Below are 24,382 nucleotides of genomic sequence, written 5' to 3'. Positions count from 1 at the left end.
CCACGTCTCTATTAAAAACACAAAAATTAGTTGGGCATGGTGGTGCGTGCCTGCAGTCCCAGCTACTCAGGAGGCTGAGGCAGGAGAATCGCTTGAACCCAAGAGGTGGAGGTTGCAGTGAGCCGAGATCGTGCCACTGCACTTCAGACTGGGTGACAGAGCGAGACTCCATTTCAAAAAAAAAAAAAAAAAAAAAAAGAAAAAAAAAAGGATAGCTTTGTGGTTTAAATGATATGAAGAGTAAGTATTTAACAATGCAGATGATAGAAAACCAGTCCATATTTTTTAATGAAACAAAAACCCCACAAATTTATGGAGGACCAATTAGAACTTTCTAATAATTTTCAAGCAAGTTGGAAGAAGCAATAAATTAGATGTTGTGGACTTAGTTTCAAGAACAAAAATCAAGTAAATAAATATAGAATGAGGTCCAATCATTGTTCACCTGAAAAAGACCTGTATGTTTCCATCAATGATAAATTAAGTATGAGCTCAAAGCACAATGTGGGTGCCACAACACTCCTGTGCCACCTGGAGAATGTCTTCAACAGAGGGACCCAATAGTTCTCAATAGCATGTAGTTCTCAGCAATAGTCAGATTACATCCGGACATTAACCAACACAAACATGTCCAGTGTAGGGTGACCAGTATGAGAAAAAAGCCCCAGAAAGACACAAGGGAAGAAAGCCTATGCTATTAAGACAAGACTCACAACATTTCCAGTATCCAGAAAAGCAGAGAAAATTATTGATATTATAGGGAAAAGTCATTTTCAAGACTGGACTTCCTGCCTCCCCAGAGAGAAAAAGGGGTAGAGAAACAGCTTAATAATCTCCAAGTCGGGGCTGTCACTTACCTTTTGATAGCAAGTTGAGGGTACAGTTACCCACAGCCAGGATGGGATTCAGATCTGAATCTGGATGCCTGCTAATGATGTGTCCCCCTAAAGACTTTTTTAAATAATGAGTTATTTTCATTTCAGTTATATAATCATAAAAACGCAAGTGCTAAAATAAGGATTAAGTACGGCTTTGGAGAATGAATTTTTTTTTTTTTTTTTGTCTGTTCCAAAAGAATGAAAATGTCATGATTCATCAGGGAGAGTCACCAAGGGATGCCTACCAGAGTTTACTGTCATCAGATACATACAGCCATGTTTCTGATCTGGGACCCAGCCAGAGTTCCCAAATGCTTCAGGAGAGCATGGTACGTCTGTGTCTTCTCCTCTGGAAGCTTCTGGACTACATCAGCCAAAATGTCCTTCACCTGGGCTAGGCTGAGACCAGCACCAAGGGTGAGTCCTGAAATGAAGTCATTTGTAAATAACACAGTGTGATTGCTGCTGACCTGAACATGTCCATTAGACCAAAGCTACAGACATAGAATCTTTATACTGGATACATGCTGCCCTGCTTATTGGTGATAGTGGTGATGGGTAGTGATGGTGTTGAAGGTAATGGTGGTAATGCAGGTGGTGGTGAGGCGGTGGTGGTAGGGATAGCAGTAAGGGGGTGGTGTGGTGATGGTGATGAAGGTAGGGGTAATGGTAGAGGTGGTGCTAGTGATGTAAGTGGTGGTGATGGAGGTAATGAAGGCTGAATTCTTTGAACGCTCACTCTATCAAGTATTATGTTGAATGCTTTAGATAATCTCCTTCAATCTGAACATACCTTTGAGATATTAATAGCCCCATTTCACAGATGAAGAAACTGAGAGTTAAGTAACTTGCCTAAGATCTGACAGCTAATATATGCCATTGTCAAGAGTTAGATTTCAGAGGCTGTACTCCAAATCCACATTTCTATTGTTTCTCATCATTGCCATTAAATCTATTTCCTCCACAGGAATAGAAAAACCAGTCTATTTTTTTTAATACATAAACTTGCTACTGTGGTTTTAAAGAGCAAAGACTGTGTTATATCCAGTTTTATCTTCTGTCCAGCACTTAGCACTGTATCCTTCATTGAATAGTTTTTATATTTCTCTGATACTGCAGACAGAAGTTTTTTGGTAAAAATTGAACTATTCAGACAACTAGTATTTAGATTAACTTTAGAGAATTATTCTCTGAGTCTTCCTCCAGAATGTTATCATTCTTCTTTTAAAAAATGCTTTCTGTCCCCATTTTCTTTTTATTTTATTTTACTTTAAGTTCTGGGATACATGTGCAGAATGTGCAGGTTTGTTACATAGGTATACATGTGCTATGGTGGTTTGCTGCACCTATCAACCTGTCATCTAGGTTTTAAGCCTTGCATGCATTAGGTATTTGTCCTAATGCTCTCCCTTCCCTTGCCCCCCACCCACTAACAGGCCCCGGTATGTGTTGTTCCCCTCCCTGTGTCCGTGTGTTCTCATTGTTCAACTTCCACTTATGAGTAAGAACATGTGGTATTTGGTTTTCTGTTCCTGTGTTGGTTTGCTGAGAATGATGGCTTCCAGCTTCATCCATGTCCCTGCAAAGGACATGATCTCATTCTTTTTTATGGTTGCATAGTATTCCATGGTGTGTATCTGCCACATTTTCTTTATCCAGTCTATCATTGATGTGCATTCGGGTTGGTTCCAAGTCTTTGCTATTGTAAATAGTGCTGCAATAAACATAAGTGTGCATGTGTCTTTATAGTGGAATGATTTATAATCCCTTGGGTATATACTCAGTAATGGGATTGCTGGGTCAAATGTTATTTCTGATTCTAGATCCTTGAGGAATTGCCACACTGTTTTCCACAATGGTTGAACTAACTTATACCCCCACCAACAGTGTAAAAGCATTACTATTTCTCCATAGCCTTGCCAGCATTTATTGTTTCCTGACTTTTTAATAATCACCATTCTGACTGGCATGAGATGGTATCTCACTGTGGTTTTGATTTGCATTTCTCTAATGATCAGTGATGATGAACAGCACATCAAAAAGCTTATCCACCACGATCATGTTGGCTTCATCCCAGGGATGCAAAGCTGGTTCAATATATGCAAATTGATAAATGTAATCCCTCACATAAACAGAACCAGTGATGAAAATCACATGATTATCTCAATAGATGCAGAAAAGGCCTTTGATAAAATTCAACATCTCCTCATGTTAAAAGCTTTCAATAAACTAGGTATTGATGGACCATATCTCAAAATAATAAGAGCTATTTGTGACAAACCTATAGCCAATATCATATTGAATGGGCAAAAGCTGGAAGGATTCCCTTTGAAAACTGGCAGAAGATAAGGATGCCCTCTCTCACCACTCCTATTCAACACAGTATTAGAAGTTATGGTCAGTGCAATCAGGCAACAGAAAGAAATAAAGATATTCAAATAGGAAGAGATGGAGTCGAATTGTCTCTGTTTGCAGATGACATGATTATATATTTAGAAAACCCCATCGTCTCAGCCCAAAAACTCCTTAAGCTGATATGCAAATTCAGCAAAGTCTCAGGATACAAAATCAATGCGCAAAAATCACAAGCATTCCTATACACCAACAATAGACAAGTGGAGAGCCAAATCATGAATGAACTCCCATTCACAATTGCTACAAAGATAATAAAATACCTGGGAATACAATTTACAAGGGATGTGAAGGACCTCTTCAGGAAGAACTATCAACCACTGCTTAAAGAAATCAGAGAGGACACAAACAAATGGAGAAACATTCCATGCTCATGGATAGGAAGAATCAATACCATGAATACTACCCAAAGTAATTTATAGATTAATTGCTATCCTCCCAAGCTACCACTGACTTTCTTCACAGAATTAGGGAAAAACTACTTTAAATTTCATATGGAACCAAAAAGAGCCTGTATAGCCAAGACAATCCTATGCAAAAAGAACAAAGCTGGATGCATCACAAGATCTGACTTCAAACTATACTACAAGACTACAGTAACCAAAACAGCATGGTACTGGTACCAAAACAAATATATAGACCAATGGAACAGAACAGAGACCTTAGAAATAAAACCACACATCTACAACCATCTGATCTTTTACAAACCCTTCAAAAACAAGCACTGGGGAAAGAATTCCCTATTTAATAAATGGTGCTGGGAAAACTGGCTAGCCATATGCAGAAAACTGAAACTGGACCCCTTCCTTACACCTTATACAAAAATCAACTCAAGATGATTAACGATTTAAATGTAAAACCCAAAACCATAAATACCCTAAAAGAAAACCTAGGCAATACCATTCAGGACATAGGCATGGGCAAAGAATTCATGACTAAAACACTAAAAGCAATTGCAACAAAAGCCAAAATTGACAAATGGGATCTAATTAAACTAAAGAGTTTATGCATAGCAAAAGAGACTAGGATCAGAGTGAATAGGCAACCTATAGAATGCGAGAAAAATTTTGCAATCTACCCATTGACAAAGGACTGATATCCAGAATCTGCAAGGAACTTAAATAAATTCATAAGGAAAAAACAAACAACCCCATCAAAAAGTGGGCAAAGGATATGAACAGACATTCCTAAAAAGAAGACATCTATGTGGCCAACAAATATATCATTCTTATAAGAAGAGAATCTCTATGTGTATTATAATTAGGAATCATTCTTTTTCTCTTTGCTGGGCAAGGTAAATAAATTGATTAATGCATCTTAACTAAGAAAACAGGGACTTAAGAACTCACCATTATGTGTATGGTTTACAACACCCAGTTCTTCAATTCTATCAGGAGAAATTATAACTGGGTGAAAGACGCCTTTAAATTTCACTTGAGGCCCTAAGGGATAAAAAAAATCATAATAAGACTAGAATAAAGGAATTAACTGCCTTTTAAATTTGAAATTATTATTAAACTAATATCTTTAAATATATAAAAATTACGTATTTTTTTATTCATGTTTATTGCCAAATCACATACAGAGAGAATGGCTGGATAGATTTTCATCAAACTTGGAAGACTCTGGAATTGTCAACCTTGAAACTTGGGCCATATTGCATACTCAAAATTATTTCTGGGAATTTCTAGGGGCTGCTCCTCAAGCTAAGCATACACTGGATGCAACAGGAAGACCCTGTAGCGGTTGTTTAAGTAAAACATATTATACCTATTGAGACACCGTGAGAGAGGAAACAGAGCAATTTCAGATTCGAGGCCCAGATTAGTCCCCAAATGGAAAGACAGGACAGCTGTCACTGGAGCTGCTGCTGCTGGTTTGCTATGGAGCAAGCCCCTTGGGTGCAACTCTTCACACTGCTCCAATAAGAGGCAAGATGAATCTACTTAATAATAGTTAGAAAGTCTCTTGAGCAATGCTCAGGAAGTCTTGCCCAAATGATTAAAAATGCTATTTCAGACTGCTTTTCCTGAGAACACACGTATATGGAGTTACCGGCCCATTCTGGCCCCGTCCCAAGTCCTTTTCCTCAGTTTCCCTATAAGAAATCCCTGGGGTTCTACATACCCACAGAGGTGTTTCCCATGATGACAGGGGCCTGGGGATACTTGAATTTAAATTCCAGCAGTTCCTTCAGGGTCACGGGGGAAAACCACATCATTCTCTCACTGCCAAACACCCTGGTCCTTTGCGGCTGTTTCTCAGCCATTATCTATTGAAAAAGCAACAGGGATTCAAGGTACCCAGTGGTGCCATCTCCACCCGTTTCCACTCAACCATTAGCATTGTAGAAACAGAAGGAGAAAATACATATCTTCTAAAAAATAAAGTACAAAGTGACCTAAAAGTAGAGCTTTACAAGGAATTAGAATTCAGAATAAAAGTACAATGGTTCCTTACTCCTGGGAACTGCTTGGTCTGTCTCCCTTTGGTGCTCTTATGCCTCAAAGAACATCATTTTAATGTTTGCAAATATAATAACATGCTGAATCTTGTTAAATCATTCTATGGAGGAATAAACTTCAGCAAAAGTGAAAGTAGGAAACACGTCTACACCTATTGCGATTTCACGATTTCATAGATACTATCTGCTGCTTCTTACAGTCAACTCAGCTGTCCCCCACGGTGACCCCAGCCCCATTCCTCCTCCTCTTCCTCAGTCGATACTCTTTAGACCTTGAGATAAGGATGACAGAGAGGCCTTACTTATTTGCTAATCAGCTTTTGAGAGAGCCCATAAACAAATATCCTTCCTGATATTTCACCATGAATTCTTCTAGGATGAGCTCAACATTGCTTTACCTACCATTAGCTCAGGAGGAAATATCAGTTCCTGGGTTGGATCCAATGGCAGAAACTCCTCTTCTGCGAAGAGTTTTGGACTTGTCTTAAAAAGAGAACGTATCAGAAATTACCGTTATCGAGCAACTTCAAAATCCTTTGTGGAATAAGGTCAAAAGATATAGACACATGGTCAGATACAGCAAACCAACAAAAAGTCCACTAGTCAGCCACAATCCCTGAGCTCCAGACCAAGGGCTCTAACACAAACCCGGTCATCAGTAACTCAGTGCTGACGCCAACGGGCCTCTGGAGGCCTCAACTCCCTGCACGTTCTCTTTGGAGTCTGGGGACAGTAGAAGAGGAGGCAGCAGCAGCAGCGGACAGCTGGAACAAGAACGGCTCCCTGAACCTCTCCTGAAGCTACTTGCTCTACTTGTTCTTTCATTTTCATGACATCTCCACTTTACTTCTGACCCTTGAAAAATAACTTGAAAAAATGCTTTTAAAAACTAAGAGACACTAAGGAACCAACATGTTTTCCCTCCTGTAGATAACTGTATTTAAATGGGAATAATATCTGGAATGAGAACAAAGCTGCTATGATATAATTTTTTTTATAGTGATGGAGTGAGAATGGGAGAGGGCAAATGTTGACATACCACAAATTAGTCAACTTGGGTAGCCATTTATTCTTCCTAAGGGTATGTTGGCTCCTGTTCATGTCCTGAGAAAGCCTTACAAAAGCTTTACATTTCACTGACCTTACTTCCTTCCTCGAATTCTGGCAATCCGTTGATTCCTTGATCCAAACAGCAAACCCCATTTTCTTTACTCTGACAGCAGCCCGAAGTCTAGTGGACAAAAACCAAATCACTAGGAATTTATTATTACTTCTACCAAGTAGTAAATAAAGCAGGTGACTATCAGTTGAAATGTAATGCCGAATCAATATCGTTAGATGCCATGAAAGAGAGCCATTTGTACTTAAACATATTCAAACTGACTTTAATGAAAAACCCCAGCTTATAGGAAATTTTGAATAGCAGTGATTACTAAATAAGTTAAAAGACATAAAGATCTTATAACTAAGTGTGGCACATAGCATTAAATAGCAAATTTAGCAATATAAATTAGTTAATATTATTAGTATTTTAAATATTAATAATAAATATTAATAGGTATTGTTATTGTCATCACTGTTCTTATCTATGATATACTGAATTCATTGTTTAGCTTCCAAAGGGCAATCTTATATCCTTCATTTCAACTTTGTTTGTTCATTTATTCATTCAACAAATATTGAGTAGCTACTCAATGACTGTATGGTGACTGGACCCGGAGACATACAGCCTCTACTGTGAAGCAGCCCACAGTCTGGTGAAGAGATGGGATAGCAAATGATCAGTTGCACCACATTGTGACCAAAGCTGTGACGGGACATGCGTATACCCATCGTATGTTTGCAGAGGGCTATAGGAACACCAGGCCAGGGTACCTGACCCAGGCAAAGAGGTCAGGAAAGACCTCCTGGAAGCAATGACACACAGCTAGTGTGTCAAAATGCTCAGGTGTTCATTATGTGACCACCAACGCAAGCTCAATGAATGAGGGTAAGTGCCCTGCTCAAGATCAAATAACAAATAGCAGCTAGAAACCTGGAGATAAGAAGTAGCCATGTATTAGCACGATGCTGCCCCTCTAATCACTGACAACCCCTACCATTTCGTTTCACAGGGGAAAGCATACTCAAACATGTAGTCCCTTCCACTTACTTCACAGAAAGTCTTGCATGCATCAATTATGGGCCTGTATCCAGTGCAACGGCACAGGTTACCTGAAGGAGAAAAACACAGCTCTGTTAGCCAAGTGACCCAGATAGAGGCACAGTCTACCAGGAGTGTGATGGAAATAAGGACCCTATTACAGAGGAAAGCTCTGTTTGCCATTTTAGACCACCTAATCTACAAAGTCAGATCTTTCCAACAGCAACTTGGGATATTTCATTAAGAATCTTGAGGCAGATTTTAAAAGTTCAGGTATTTGTACTTTCTCCTGTAAAGTTGTTATGCCTTCTGCTTGTGACAGGTGCTCAAACAACACAGTACTTTCAAGCCAAAAACTTGCTCTACAGTCACATTCAAGAGCTAAGCCTTATTTTTAAAACTATTTATTTATTTGAGACAGGGTTTCATTCTGTCACCCAGGCTGCAGGTGCAGTGGTGCAGTCTCAGCTCGCTGCAGCTTCCACCTCTTGGGTTCAAGCAATTCTCTTGCCTCAGCCTCCTGAGTAGCTGGGACTACAGGTGTGCACCACCAGGTCAGGCTAATTTTTGTATTGATAGTAGAGATGGGGTTTCACCATTTTGGCCAGGCTGGTCTCAAAATTCCTGACCTCAGGTGATCCACCCACCTCGGCCTCCCAAAATGTTGGGATTACAGGCATGAGCCACTGTGCTTGGCCAGCCTAATTTTTTTTTTTTAAGTAAAATCCATTTTATTGGGCTGTTATTGACATACAAAAAGTTGTACAACTTGGTAAATTTGGAGATAAGTCTTACACCCATGAAACCATCACCACAGTCAATGTTATAAACATATCTATCACCTCTAAGTTCCCTCCCACCATTTATTTATTCATTTATTTTGGGATTACTATAACATCTGACCTTTTAGCAAATGTTTGAGTATACAGTACAGTGTTAACTATAAGCATTATGCTGTACAGTATCTCTAGGACTTACTCATTTTGCATAACTGAAACGTTTTACCTTTGACTAATACATCTTTATTTTCCCATTCCCCAGGCCCTGGTAACCACCATTCTATTCTCTGCTTCTATGAGTTTGACTACTTTAGATTCCTCATACAAGTGGGATCATGTAGTATTTATTCTTCTGTGCCTGGCTTATTTCACTCAGCAGAATGTCCTCCAGGTTCATTCATGTTGTTGCAAATGGCAAGCTATACTTCTTTTTCTAAGGAAAAAAAACCCTCATTTTTAACACTTACTGTGACAAAAGAAAAACCACTCTAAGCTTCAGCCAATAGAAAGATCAAAGTTATTATACGGCAGCAAAGGTAGTTATTGAACTGTGAAAGCAGTTGGGCACATTATTTATTTATAATAAATCATTAGGCCAGCGTTTCTCTCACAGTGTGGTCCGGTGTTCCTCCTCCACCCCTAAATCTGAAGTCTTATTTAAAAAACAATATTACTGAGTCAAACTCTCTAGGGGTGTGTCCCAGGATTCTTCATTACCCACAAATTCTCATGTATGATCTAAGAACCCTGAAATCTGAGAACCCCTTATCACTTTTTCACATCATAAACAGCCATGAAATCAAATTCATGATAAGATCTACAGGAAATCAGGCAGAAGACAGTTTATGAGCAATGTCTCTTCTTTCTACGTCCATTTGTTTTGGTTTTCACTGGAAAATTTTTGCAGAGTAAGTGTACCTATGAGCTTTAGGCTCATTTTCTCTAGCAGAGAAAGGAGGTCTTCAGGAGGCCTGAGACAAAGACAAACGCAGCCATGGGGAACTTCACCAGAAATACGACTTGAGAGGGCATCACTTAAAAAACTTTAGAATCTTGGTGATGAGGATATCCCTCCGGCACATGCACACTGAGCTCCTGAACTTGACAAAAACGCTCTAGGGTGGATAGAGACAGTTCTTTGCAATAAGTATCAAGATCTCAGTCTCTGACTTTATGCTGTATCCATCAGCAGCCCTCTGATGCTGAATATGGTCCTGAAAGCACCCACTTACCCAGTAGGGAGAGTGGTGACGGAGCAGCACGTGGAGATAACAGGACTATTCCCAAGGGCTGATGAATAACTGGCTTTTTAATGATTATAAAAACAAAAGGGACTTCAGAAATACATCAGCCAAATGCAATGTGTGGGTCTAGTTTGAATCCCGATTTGAACAAACCAGCTCTTCCACTTATTGGGGACGTAACTTTGAACAAATCACTCTCCCCAAACCTCAGTTTCTCCATTTATGAAATGGAGATAACAATAGTATCTGTCTTATAAATTTTTTGTGAGGATCAAATGAGATAATCTTCAAATAGTATTTAATGCAGTGTGTGGCACATGAAAGGTATCCAATATTAGCGGTTGTTATCATTATCATCATCGTGAAAAAATAAAAGCCTGCAGGAAGGCTGAGGCATGAGAATCTCTTGAATCTGGGAGGCAGAGGTTGCAGTGGAGCCAAGATCGTGCCACTGCACTCCAGCCTGGGCAACAGAGTGAGACTCTGTCTCTAAGTAAATAAATAAATAAATATTAAAAAATAAAAGCATGCTCATATAACCTACCACCAAGGGCATCAGTTAACTGATCCAGAGTGGGCTCCGGGTGGTTCCTGAGCAGCGTGTAGATAGACATCACCATCCCGGGTGTGCAGAAGCCACACTGGGTGCCGTGACACTTGGCGATCCTCTCCTGGAAGCACAGGAAGGGTTAGAAATGCAGAATCTTGGGCCCCATCCCAGGCCTAGTGAATTGGAGCCTGCATTCTAGCAAGATCCCCAGGTGATTTGTCTGCGTGTTAAGATTGCAGTAGAGTCCCCCGAGAGCCCTTCTCATCCCAGGTGCCTCCCTCCCGAGGCTGGGTTGTTGTGAGGTTGGGCCTCATCTGCTTTTGAGCTTCACTTAAGGCAGTGGTTACCACTTTTGAGAATCACCAGGAGAGTATTAAGATTTCAAGCCCCACACAGCACCACAAACCAATTGACAGAGTCTCTGGGAATGGGGCACAGGCATACATCTTTTAAAGATTCCCGGATGGTTGGTTTCAATGTGCAGTTGTGGTTGTGTATTACTGAGATAAAGGAAATCCTTCAGAGAAATAAACGAAATTACACTCAAGTTGAGAAGTGAAAAAAAAAAATGAAAAATAAAATAAAATGCTTTTATTACCTTTCCCTCCCTCTAGCATTTTTGCTTTGGAGTCTAACTTCTAAGGTTCAAGTTGATTTTGGAAGCTGTCTTCTGGCAACATTGTAACAATGGGAGTTCCACGTCAATAAGGAAATGAAAGGGTGTTGGATGCTTGTGTATGACCAGGTCTCACATGGGCATCCAGGCACAATTCTCCTCCTCTAGTTAATGATATTTCATCATGATCCAGGCAAAATTCTCTCCCTCTAGGTAATGATCTTTCAAATAAATAGAATCCAAGATTCCTTCAAATCTAGAAAATTTGAACTTGGGTCATTTTCTATGTTGCTCCTATCTTTTCCTTCTTCTATCTTTCCTCATATTTGATCTTCATTAACTTCGATAAAAACAAGTAAAAATGGCTTTTTTGTTTGTGTTTTATTTTTATTTTTATTTTTATTTTTTTTTGAGATGGAGTCTCACTCTGTCACCATGCTGGAGTGCAGTGGCACGATCTTGGCTCACTGCAACCTCCACCTCCCAGGTTCAAGTGATTCTCCTGTTTCAGCCTCCTGAGTAGCTGGGACTACAGGTACATACCACCATGCCCAGCTAATTTTTGTAGTTTTAGTAGAGACAAGGTTTCACCATGTTGGCCAGGATGGTCTCGATCTCTTGACCTCATGATCCGCCCACCTCAGCCTCCCAAAGTGCTGGGATTATAGGTATGAGCCACTGCGCCCAGCCTAGAAATGGCATTCTTATGGACAATATATACATAAAGAGTCAGGTGTCTGAAGATGCTTTTTTACTTGAGGCTAAAACTCTAACAAGGTGCTTCTTTAGGAGAAAAGCCAAAAAACTTATTGGCAACTCCTCTCATCTGTCTTCCAAACAAGCTCTAAGTATAACAAAGCTTTTTGGTAGCTGAGATTTTCACTCAGCCTTAAGATGATGTTATTTTCCACTTTATTTAAAAAAAAAAAAACACAATAAAATTATATCCCTCAATGCACATGGCTCTTCTTTCTCTTTCTTCCTTCCTTCTTTCTTTCCTTGCATCCCTTCCTTTCTTCCTTCCCTCCCTCGTCTCTCCCTCTCTCTCCTTCTCTTTCTTACGACAGGGTCTCACTCAGTCACCCAGGCTGAAGTACAGGGTGCAGTCATTGTTTACTGCAGCCTCAACCTCCCAGGCTCAAGTGATTCTCTCACCGCAGCACCCCTGAGTAGCTAGGACTACAGGTACTCACCACCACACCCGGCTAATTTTTGTACTTTTGTAGAGACATGTTTCTCCATGTTGCCTAAGCTGGTCTCAAACTCCTGGGCCCAAGCAATCCACCTGCCTTGGCCTCCCAAAGTGTTGGGATTACAGGTGTGAGCCACTGTACCTGGCTTTTGTTTCTTTATGAGTTTAGAAGATGTCAAATAGACAGGTCCCATCTAATTAGAACACAGAAAACAAACCCACAAATGTCAGGGCGTTCTTAGAGAAGAAAAAGTGTTCTAGCCTTCCAAAAGCATCTTTCCAAGAAGTTAGTTAAAGACACTCACATATCCCAACACGCCAGGCTTCGCTCTTGTTCCCAGCTAGGTTGTATCTGTTGGAGTGGCCAAGGCAGCAGGCCCCAGGCTCCTCCACTCTCTTAATCTCAGGGACTCAATGTCATGAGGTTTCTAAAGCACAGAAACCCTGTAGGGAAGAGGCACATCCTCACCTGAACAGGATGAATTCTGGTGTGGGTGCTTCCTATGCCTTCTACTGTGGTGACAGCAGTACCATACAGAGAACAGATGGGAATCAGACAGGCATTGGCTGGGTGATGCCTTCAGAATGCAAAAGAAAAGCACAAATTACAAATTATGTCACATCCAGTGGGAAAGGGGCCAGGCATTCATTGAGCTTCTCCACTGTGGCAGGTTTTTGTATAATGTCCCCAGGTTTTACACATACATTTCCTCCTTAGCCCAGGCTCATTTTATAGAAGTGGAATCTGAGGATCAGAGTGATTTACTCAGGGTCACAGCCAGAGTGTCAGAGGCAGGATTAAAATTAGGCCTCCTAATTCTAATTCCAGAATGGTGTCTACTTATCAAAAACTGTCACAACTTTGATGGTTTTTGCTCGAATGAGGGGTTGACATTCTCTAGTCACAGGTAACCACCCACCTATGGCAGGCCAGGTCTCCATTAGTAACCAGAGAAGCCAGCCTTCACCAACACCTCACTGTCATGCTGATGAATGCATAAGTTAAACATTAAAGAACTGGAGAAACTGGTGCCTTAGTACAAAGGCCAGAATGTAAAAACAAGGCCATTAAGAGCCTACCTGGGCTTCCTCAGAACTTAGAGTTCCATTAAAATAATGGAGACATTCTTATACACCTTGTACACCTTGTACCAGGATCCACTTTAGATGAAGTCATTCTTCCAAGGCTCTGAAGTAATTGTCTAGACCCCAGGCCCTAGTTAAAGATTAGATACAGTGAAACATTTTGGCTTTCGGCTTGTAGGTACACTGAATGCATATAAGCACTAGGAAAAATCTGGTAATGTTTAGTTGGTCTGGTGAGTTACTTCGACTTTCTCCCTATAACTGGTTGCAGAAACAAATTCTCTTCTTTCCCAGTCTGTCTGCTTCTTGTTTTTAGACCACAAGAACAAGCAGCCAGACCTCATCTGTCTGGGAACACACCCACCTAGAGCTCATTGCATCTTTCAGATAGATGCTAGGCCAGGGGTTGGTTGAGCCATAAAGTAAAAGTGATACCAAGCTTCAGAAGAAGAAACAGGGTGTGGGATCCAGAACTCCTCAATCCGATAGAACCACTGCTAGAAAATGTCCAACTCGCAATGTCTCCTAAATGTTCTCATTCACCAAAGAGAACTATAAATGGCCAATAAACACATGACACAAGTATTCGACCTTAAAAATCAAGAGAGACTCAAGCAATGAGAAACACAATTTTTGTCAAAGAAAATAATAAACATTTTTAATATTTATAATATCTATTAGTACCAACAGTTTGGGAAGATGAGACTCATACTGTTTTTTTTTTTTTTTTTTTTTTTTTTTTTTTGAGACGGAGTCTCGCTCTGTCGCCCAGGCTGAAGTGCAGTGGCCGGATCTCAGCTCACTGCAAGCTCCGCCTCCCGGGTTCACGCCATTCTCCTGCCTCAGCCTCCCAAGCAGCTGGGACTACAGGCGCCCACCACCTCCCCCGGCTAGTTTTTTTTTTTTTTTTTTTTTTTGTATTTTTTAGTAGAGACGGGGTTTCACTGGGTTAGCCAGGATGGTCTCGATCTCCTGACCTTGTGATCCACCCGCCTCGGCCTCCCAAAGTGCTGGGATTACAGGCTTGAGCCACCGCGCCCGGCCGACTCATACTGTTTGTAAGAATGGAAATTGAGTTCTCCCTGGGAACTGCTGAGAGATATTTCACAGGAAGACATAAAAAAAACTTTAAAATGCACACTCTCTTTTATACTGCAATTCCACCTCTATGGACATATCATAAGGAAATAATCATAGACATAAACATGAATATATCTATAGGAGTGTTAATTAATGCATTGCTCATGCTAATAAAAACTAACAGTAATCTAAGTGGACAGTATTTGGGGGGTGGTTTTGGTACGCCCAAAGGATGGAACACACATAACCATGAATGAATTTATTATTATAAGATATTAAGGAGAAATTAACAAAATATACAGGCTTTTAAACAGTATGTACAGTATGCTTCCATATATATACACACAAAAGAAAGACTGAAAGGATAGTATTCATTTATAAATAAGTGCAAATATTTATTGAGTGCCTCCTATGTGCCAGGCAGAGTTCCACATTGAAACTGTAAAATTCACTGCTAAAATCACTGGAGAACAAGACAGATAAAATCTCTGCCCTTGTAGAGTGTGTGTTCTAGCTGAAAGAAGACAGCACATATGTACATGGACAGTACACACAAAAATACATTAATTGAAATGTCGAGAAGTGCTATGAATACATTAATATAGGCTAACCCCATAGAGAGTTGTGAAGGTGAGGGGGAGCACAGCTATTTAGTAGGTGATTGGGGACGACTGAGAATGCAACATTTTTGTAAAATCTGAATGATTTGAAGGGGCCAGACATGAAAGGCAGTGGAACAAAATACTCAGGCCTTGAGGCCAGAATAAGTGTGGGATGTTTAAGAAAAGGAAGAGGGACAGAAAAAAGTCCAGTGAGGCAGGAACGTAGTGAATGCGAGGGGAGTGGTGTTACTCATGGTTAGAGAGACAGGCAGAGGCCAGGTAGGTAAGGTAAAGGCTTGATAGCAAAGGTACAGAGTTTGAGTACTGATTCAAAGGCAAGCGAGCTTTCAGTTTAGAGGTAGAAAGTTGTAAGAGACTGCCACTCTCATTCTAAAAACCAAAGTAAACCATACGAGGAACATAATCACATATTTTCAAAGCTCATCAGATGCTGAGTACACAAAGAAACTTTATGAGCAAAACTTAATAAATAAATAAACTCCATTGTGACAATCTCTTCATAAGAGAGAAGATACAGTTGTTCTCATCCCTGAGATACAATTATTCTCTTCCTGAAATTGAAGGAGGAAAAGGAACCTGCCTTAAACAGGAATAAGGAGAAACCAGACCAACTTCCAACAAACTTTGAATGGTTGCATGTGGGCTGATAACAACAGATTGAAATATAAAGCTGGGCTGCATTATCTCCAATCTCTTCCCCACCAGAGATCACTGAGTTCCGGGGTAGTTCCCCAAAAATAGGCAGGGAAGCAGAGCTAAAAGAAACTTTCCGAGCATACTGGTCCTTAAACAAAGAAGGCTGGGGGAGAGAGAGGAGAACTGAGAGAAACTCTATGTACTCAGACTTCACAGAGTATAGGGTAGTCGCCACTTCCTAGAGGCTAAAGACAGAGCAGCATGGCTGCAATAGATCTCCCAAAGGAAGGTGAGACAGGTAAGCAAAGAGAAATCCCTCATGAACTAAAAAGCTGACAACCAGGCTGTAAAGCAGGGAGGAACCTCTCAGAGTTCAGACAGCAGGTAGTTTGGTATGGAACACAGCAGACATCTGAAACCTCACCAGTGATCAGATCCTTAGCCTTCAAGTGAGATCTGTGAAATGATGTAAAATGGTCTAACATTAGCATAACTGGAGTCCCAGAAGAACAGAGGGAAGAGTGTGTGGCACAGAGTAAATATTTGAAGAGATAATGCCTTGAGAAGTTTCCAGAAGACATCAACACACAGATCCAAGAAACTTAGCAAATGTGAAGAAGGATAAATACCAAACATAAACAGATGTTAAACATAATGGGAAGTCATTGGGGGCTTTTCAGTATGAGAATGACTTGATCTGATGATAATTAAACCAGGTCACTCTGGCTGATGTATGGAGAAAGCACCAGATGGGAGGAAGGGGGTAAGTTAGGGGCTGGAAGAGTAATACATGAATACGATGATGGCATTATCCTCCCCTGCAATTTCAGCCCTGCCTTTCCTCCCCAGACAGGCAGTTAGGCAGCCATTCAACTTTTGACAGGGGATTTTTTTTTTTCTTATAGACAAGGTCTTGCTATGTTGCCCAGGCTGGACTCAAACTCAACAATCCTCTTGACAGCCTCCCAAGTAGCTAGAAATGTGTGCCACTGTGCCTGGCTTTGATGGGGAATTCTTTGACCATATGTTATCCTCACTGATGCTACATTTTTCTCTCAACACATTCATATTCCTGGGACCGTATCTGTCTTGTTCATCATTGTACCCCCAGTGGCCAGTTCTTTTCACATGGTAGGTACTCAAAATATATTTACCAAATGAAGGAATATAACAAAGTTCAAAATTATAAAAATTTCAACCATATCTGGACTTTGCTGCATGGTACCTTATCCTGTTGGTGATGGGGTTATATCGTGATATCATCACTGTACAAGCACCACAGCCTCCTCCTCCACAGCCATACTTAGTTCCCGTGAGTCGAACTGGAAGAGGTATAGTTAAAGATCATATGTGTTATGTAACTCTCTTTCTAGAATAGCCCTGCCACTAGGAGACAGTAACATCACAGACTCTTAAATATTAGTTAAGTTCAATACATATTCATCAAATAATGTGTTTATGTCATAATTACTATTATAGCAGCTATAATAATCTTGTAAATTCTTGATTTCCTTTTGTGTGCTATATCTTGTATCCTCCCTTTGAAAACAACTGGACCTCAGGTTGCCAAAAATAGGGCCAAACTGAAAAAAGAGTCTATATATATAAGGGCTTGAGTATTTGAAGGTATAAACACATTGCACATTTATTCTTATCCTTATCTCTGCCTTTGATGACACAAAGCAAAATATTAAATTGTAGATAATTCTTGGAATATTCGTGTCATGTTAGCCATGTTTGTGTATTTCTCTGCCTTTCAGTGGCAAAAACTGCCATCTGTTCCCTAATATCTCTTCTCTCATTATTCCTTAGAAATAGAAACCCCAATTGTTAGCCACATACATATGGCTTCCCAGAGTAAAAAATAGACTTTCCCAGCCTCCTCTGTGACTAGGCAGGGTCATTAACAGTGCTGGCTAATAGCATGTAATTATAAGTATTGTGTATGACTTCCAGGAGAAGAGTGTCCTTAAAAGGAGAGGGGTGCTTCTTTCTTTGCTCACTACTTCTTTCTATTTGCTGGAATTCACATATGAGGGCTGGTTCTCCATTGGTCATCTCTGATGGTGAGGAGAAAGCTATGTGCTGAGGAAGGTGCTGCTTGATTCCTCAAAAACGTTGTGACACTGCTTGACCAGCCCTGATCCACCTATCTGTGGGCTTCCTTTATGTGAGTGTGATAGCCATGCAAACATTCCTCACAGACCTCCCTTCAACATGGAGGGTAACTGACCAAGGGACCCTGTTGCTACACTTTAATACTGATCACTCCAGTTCTCATTAAGACCATGCCTCCCATGAACTGCTCTCCACCAATGATTTAGTGCTCCAGAGAGATATGGAGTCCTTGTCAACCATCCCCAGTGGTTCTGAAGAACATGCCTTAGATTGACCAGCAGTCTAGGGCCCTTCCACTCAACCTTATCTCCAGGGTCAGACTTACATGGTGATCAAATGGCTCCCTAAGCCTCTTCTGATTCACTCCCTACTTCCTTTCCCACAGACATTTCTCCTAATAAAATCCTGGCGCATTTAATCTCATTTTTGGTGTCCACATCCTGAAGAACCTGAACTAACACAATGAGAAAGAAAGAAACTCCTACCTTCTATCTTGTTTGCCATGAGGTGGAGTTTTCTGTCACTCACAGTGAACCAAACTTTAAATATTACACATAGGTACTGTGGATAATCAGGAAGTCATGTTAATTTTTTTTTATGTCTAAAGCTCTTGAATGACTTTCATGAACATGTTTCAGAAACATATTCATGTGTCTTAAAAACAATTATTGATGCTTTGGAGTTGTGTACTCTTTTGGTAATTTTACTCTCTCCAGGGGGAAGAAATGTACGCACTCCCATTGAAACATAATTTTGCATATAATTATAGTGTCCTTCACCCTCTGGTAACTCACTGGAGTTCATGCACACCAAGCTAAAAATCCATTCCTTAGATGGTTTTATTTGGCAAGTTTTTCTAGGATAACATTTTCAGGTTTAGTTCTTCCATTTTTTCTTTTACTTTCATTTCAGGTGACTTCTGTGCTCCCTTTTCCTAATGGGCATAATAATTTGTCTTTAAGGACAGAGTATAAATATTGTGACTCTTAATTCTAAAGGATGCTTACTTAGGTCCTTGTAACATCTATTAAGTTTCCATTACTAGTTTCTCCATTTTATACAGAGACTGGAAAAAAATTGGTTCTTCTGACAGCCACATTTGTGCCTTGCCTATAAAACTATAGGACTTTCTCAAATATGAGCATAAAACCATGAGAGTAGGGAATATATCTCAGTGTCTCTAATGTATATTTGAAATATCATTTAATGAGGAAATTGGAGTTATACAAATACGCACACACATACACACTCAAAGTAAAGAAAAGGATACGCTTCTTCCTCAGATAAGGCAACAGCATTGTTTCAGGATCAACATTTTTTTCTATCACCTATACCAAAGGGAAAATAAGAGTTAGGCATACAAAGTTGAGAGAGCTAATATGAAATTCACATCATTAGGATCACACTAATTTGAGGGAAATGCAAATTAATTAGCCCTTCTACTCATATTTTCAAGTAGATTTCAGCTTTATGGAATACCTGTGGTATGCAAACCACCTCTCTTAGGTGTAATTTTGAGCCCCACCACAATTGTGCTGCTGTCCTTGGTCCTGAGTTATTGCTCTTCTCTAAGGCAATTGTTTCCGCTAACAGAAACACTACCTCCTGTCCAGTTTTTTTCTAGAAAGTTTAAAGCAGGTGAGAGTAAAGACATTAGTAGAACAGTTCAGACTGGAGAGGGAGTAGATGAAATAAGAAAAGAAAGGAGGGAGGGGAATTGCTGGAATAGAATAGCCTCTAGGACATTGATAGAGTTAATTTTTTCAAAGACTTGTTTGTTTATCTTGTTCAAATGATTGTGGTTTCCAGTAAAAGATAACCAGCCATGGCCCCAATCAAATAAACAAAGGGGAAGATAAACCGTGTATGCTAAGTGATGAAAGACTATGCAGCAAGGACACACTTAGGCAAGTTCATGGGAGCAGCCTGGCAGCATAACAGCAGAACAGCATGCTGTCTTTTCCCAAGGATGACATCAAAATGTCACGATTGGTTATGTTTTCCAAAGTGATCATGTTTTCTCTTTTTTCACTAAAACTTTGACATTTCTTCTAGATTCACAGAACACATAGAGGCATGACTTGCTTTGCCATTTCAGAAGCTGAATTCATCTTTCACCATATTATAGTAATTTTCCCTCCTGGGAAGTAGTAGATGAGAAGTGGACATATGCTTATTCTAGGGCTGCTGCCTTACCCTCAATTTTAAAAGGTTATACACCAGGCCAGGTATGGCATATGCCAATTACCAAGGTCAGATCTGTGCCCTAGAAGAGTCTGCAATATAGAAAGATTGGTGTGTGTGTTTGTGTCTGTTTGTGTGTGCGTATGTGATAAGAAAAAATATGGGGGACTTCTCAGGTATCTTCAATTTAATTGGCTCTCAAATGGAACTCTTTATTTTATTTTCCAAACTTACTCCTTCCCTTCTTTTCCTTAAACTGCTTTATGGCCTCAGTATCTGCTAGGTCATCTAAGCTAAAACACCTGAGCTATTTTCAACTTTTTTTTCCAGTCCACCACAATCAGTGTCACCGAGTTCTTCCACTTGGGCTTCCAATGATACTCTAAACTCCTTTCTCTTCTACTGTCACTACCTATGAGCCCATATCATCTATTGTCCAAATGATTATAAGACCTGCCTGACGGGTCTCCCTGCCTCCACTCTTGGTACCCGCAATATCGTCCTCTGCACCACGACCAGAGTGACTGCTGTGAAACCCAAGCCTGATCATCTCATGTATATGCCTAATTTAACGTGGCTCCTGGCTGCCAAACTGCCACTCCGGGAATTCCTGAATCACGGAGATGCTTGTTAAAATGAAACCCTTATGGAATCAGGATTTCTGGTAGGGGGAACCAGAAAGTGTGCTTTTTAAATGAGTAGACTGAGTGGATCTTAGGTGAATTAATAGCCAACCATTTCCAGAATACAAGAAGAAATCCGAACTCAGGCCATGTGGATGAACTGGCTAGTCCAGGGGGTGCATTGGACTTTCACCTTCACTGCATGTGCATGCAAGCTTCCCTCTGTCCTGAAAATCTGTCCTCTCTTCTTGGCAGAATTTTGTGTGTCATCCGTTCACCACCCTGCTCAAATGTTCTCTATGGAGAGTGCTGCCACCTAAAATACCCTTCCCCATCTCTAAGTAACCATCCTCCTCTTTGTTCCCATGGCTGATGTATTCACCTCTTCTTTTATGACACTTTTTACAGTGTATCTTAATCATTTGTGTGTGTACAAGACTATCTCGATCCTGAGAGAGGCCATCTTCTGCTTTTCTTCTTTATGCCAAACACTGAGCTTGGTGGTGGGGATATATCACAGGATGTAATAAGTGTTAATTAATGAAATGAATGACTGGAACATGCAATGTATGATTTGGTATGAGATACCAAGAAGTAATGAATAATTTCTCACAGACTTGGGCATCTGAACAGATGGAAAATAAAGAAAAACACAGAAGTTATTGGTGGCAGAAACTGTAGGTTGTCTATCCTGGCATGCATTCTCCTGTCCTTCCTTCCTGCTACCTTGGAATAGGAATGAAATGGCTAGAACCCCAGCAGTTATCTTAGACCATGAGGCAACATGTTCATGGCAGGAGACAAAAAAGAGAGAAGAAACCTGGGTCTCAGATAACACCATAAAGCTTCTGCCCCAACCTCACAATGTCTGTTCCTAGATATGATGGTAAACCACAGAAGCCCCATTTTAATGAATAGACATGGTCTGGGTAGCCTAGTTAGTAAAGAATAGCACTTTAGGCTTGCGGAATATTTCTACATTTGAGGAAGGAATTCATGGAAGAAGGTGGTCATGCTTGTTTGGTATGTGTTCCAGGAAATGTTCAAGGGATTGGAATCTGGCTCAAAGTCCCGCCAGTTTGAAATGTGTTGTTGTTGTTGTTGTTGTTGTTTTGATATAGTGAGTGTTGTATTTGGAGGAAGTGGGAGCAGGGATCTAGCATGCATCTTGTCCTGGCAGCTCTGGGAATGAAACAGGGAGGTTAGGACTCAGATGGAGGCTAGGAGGTGTAGAGGGGATGGGTAACAGTTATTCTGGTTGACTCTGGATTTGAGAGATGTTGCCAGTTCTCCGGTCAGGGTTATTGCATGTACTCATCTCAGCATAGCCTTGAATCTGAGGGTGGAATCTGCCCCCCTGTATCACTGCCAGCCCTTTTGGGAGAGTCCAAGTTTATGCCGTACTTGGTTAAGAAATCACTTTTCTCTGTGTAGTGCCAGTGACTAGTGCCTGAGGAGGCCCTGCCAGATCCAAGACAGAGTCAGAAAGAGAAAGGAAGAGAGAGATAAAAGGGGAGAGAGTAGAAAATAAGGAAGGGGTAGAGGTGCATGTGAAGGGCCAAGGCTGAGAGGGAGAAGAGGAGGAAAGAAAGGGGTGTATGTTGTGAGATGCAGTTAGTAGAGAAGAACAATAATCCATAGCAGCCTCAGAGGAGAGAAAGAAGCCTCAGGGAACAGCCATGAGGACACACCTTCCTGAGCTTTAGGTTGCTTTTGAAATGCATTTTGCTTGTTACTTCTTTCTGCCTAAGCTGCCTCCACCTTCTCCACTTTTCTCTGAATCATCGCAGCCATTCCAGAAGCCCAGAAATTTCCTCTCACCCTTGTAAACCAAGAACCTTAGAGAATGCTAGCCAATAAACTGCTCTTTCCAGATTCCTACACCAATATCAAAAGTCTATGCTCATTGTGCAAATAATGCAAGATGACTGCTTCTTAGCATCCTTGACACCTCTAAGCAGGTTCTGGCTCTACTCATGAAACAGATTATTTTCTAGTCCAGATAGTAACAATTGTTTCCACATATCAAGTGTTTACTGTGTACACATACCCTGCTAACCACTCTCCATACAACTTAATCAGCCCCAATTTCAAGGGAAAAGGCTCTGTTATTAGCTAGATTTTGCAAAGGAGAAAACAGAAGCTCAGCGACATTAAGTACCTTGCCTGAGGCCCCAGACCTGCCATGTCCAAGTCGCAGAGCAGATAGTGCAGGATTCAAACCCATCCCTGACTAGTTCCAAGGCCCATACCTTTGATTTCCACACCTCATTGCCTCATGAAATGACATGCTTCATTTCCTGAGTTGAGGTTGGAATGTGGCATCTATGGTAGAATTTATTCATGGGTTCTTCCTCCCTTAAACTCCATGTTAAATGGGTCATCTGTTCTTCTGGGGGCCTTGGTAGAGTGAATAAGATTTCAGAAAATTCTCTGCAACTAGGTCCCTGGCCAACGTGCACTGTTCTTGCCTCCAGATGTCAAACCTTCTGCCTGAGGACAACTTTTGGTGACCTGAGAAAATTTAGCAAAAAGCAGAATAGAAGCCAATCATGTCACTTATTGTCTCCTAAGTGGCTTCACTTCTAAGCTTCTTTTTCAAAGGTGGGTTTTTAATTCCAGAGATTGCGTTTGACTTCAAAAGCCCTCTTCTAGGGTGTGTTTTCTCTCCACACTCTTCTCAACAATCTCTTACTCTCTGGAACCACAAAGTTTATGATAGGCTGGGCACAGTGGCTCAAGCCTGTAATTCTAGCACTTTGGGAGGCTGAGTCAGGGAGATCACCTGAGGTCAGGAGTTTGAGACCAGCCTGGCCAACACGGTGAAACCTGATCTCTACTAAAAATACAAAAATTAGAGTGGTGGTGGGTGCTTTTAGTTCCATAGTCCCAGCTACTCAGGAGGCTGAGGCATGAGAATTGCTTGAACCTGGGAGGCAGAGGTTGCAGTGAGCTGAGATTACACCACTGTACTCCAGCCTGGGCAACAGAGTGAGACTCCATCTCAAAAAAACAAAAAAAACAAAAAACAAAAAACAAAAAACAAAACACCTTATTCTAGTTCTTTCCATGTAAGTAATCACACTTGTTTATTAGTACTGAAGCACACACCTAACAGAATTTAGAAGGGAGGAGAAGGAAAGGGAAAGATTAACACAATTTATTCTAATGGGTAATTGCAAAAACAGAATCAATATCTCCAGATTATACTTTACAAATAACCACAGGACATTTGGCTCATAGACAAAGTGAGTCCATAGATAAGAACTAGCTTATCTAATTTTAAAAATCAACAGAGCACAAACTATTGTTGGCCGTTATGTTAAAAATCCCAATATTTGTTTGGAAGTGGGGGAAGGAGAAGTGAGGAGATGTTAGACTCAAAAGCCCTGTTTCTTCATTTAACCCAAACCCTTACCATCACCTATAAAGGCCTAGTAATCTGGCCCCTGCCCATGTTGCCCGCCCCACCAACCTACCTCCTTAGCACACAGAAATCCTTCCACCTCAGGACCTTTGCACCTGCCATTCCCACTGCCTGGATGCTCTTTCCCAGATGTTTGCATGGCTTGCTCTTCACTGCATCCCAGTCACTGCTCAAATGCCACCCTTTCAGACAGGCCAAAACATCCATCCCCTCTGAGTATCCTGCACACTCTCTGTCCCCACGCTGTGCTTTATTTTTTATATTAGCACTTCTCAATTCCTGACATTACACATTTCCATGTATTTATATGCTTGCTATCTCCCCAGC

General features: G+C 40.7%; 1 protein-coding gene across 1 annotated transcript in view; it reads right to left on the bottom strand.

Moving 5' to 3' along the window:
• LOC103217611 (aldehyde oxidase 1) overlaps positions 1–24,382 on the bottom strand; it is an 88,056-nt gene that overhangs the window by 61,738 nt on the left and 1,936 nt on the right. Inside the window, exons 2-12 of the mRNA XM_007965786.3 lie at positions 19,092–19,149; positions 16,929–17,025; positions 12,748–12,856; positions 10,465–10,591; positions 7,907–7,968; positions 6,896–6,985; positions 6,157–6,237; positions 5,418–5,562; positions 4,640–4,732; positions 1,151–1,302; positions 858–951 (exon numbers count right to left, since the gene is read on the bottom strand). Of these exons, the coding sequence (XP_007963977.3) occupies positions 858–951; positions 1,151–1,302; positions 4,640–4,732; positions 5,418–5,562; positions 6,157–6,237; positions 6,896–6,985; positions 7,907–7,968; positions 10,465–10,591; positions 12,748–12,856; positions 16,929–17,025; positions 19,092–19,149 (1,108 nt within the window). The remainder of the gene's footprint in view (positions 1–857; positions 952–1,150; positions 1,303–4,639; positions 4,733–5,417; positions 5,563–6,156; positions 6,238–6,895; positions 6,986–7,906; positions 7,969–10,464; positions 10,592–12,747; positions 12,857–16,928; positions 17,026–19,091; positions 19,150–24,382) is intronic.

This window comes from Chlorocebus sabaeus, chromosome 10 (assembly GCF_047675955.1).
Source record: "Chlorocebus sabaeus isolate Y175 chromosome 10, mChlSab1.0.hap1, whole genome shotgun sequence".
Taxonomy (NCBI): domain Eukaryota; kingdom Metazoa; phylum Chordata; class Mammalia; order Primates; family Cercopithecidae; genus Chlorocebus; species Chlorocebus sabaeus.
The sequence above is the reverse complement of the archived record's forward strand: the minus strand, read 5'-3'. Positions and strand labels throughout refer to the sequence as shown.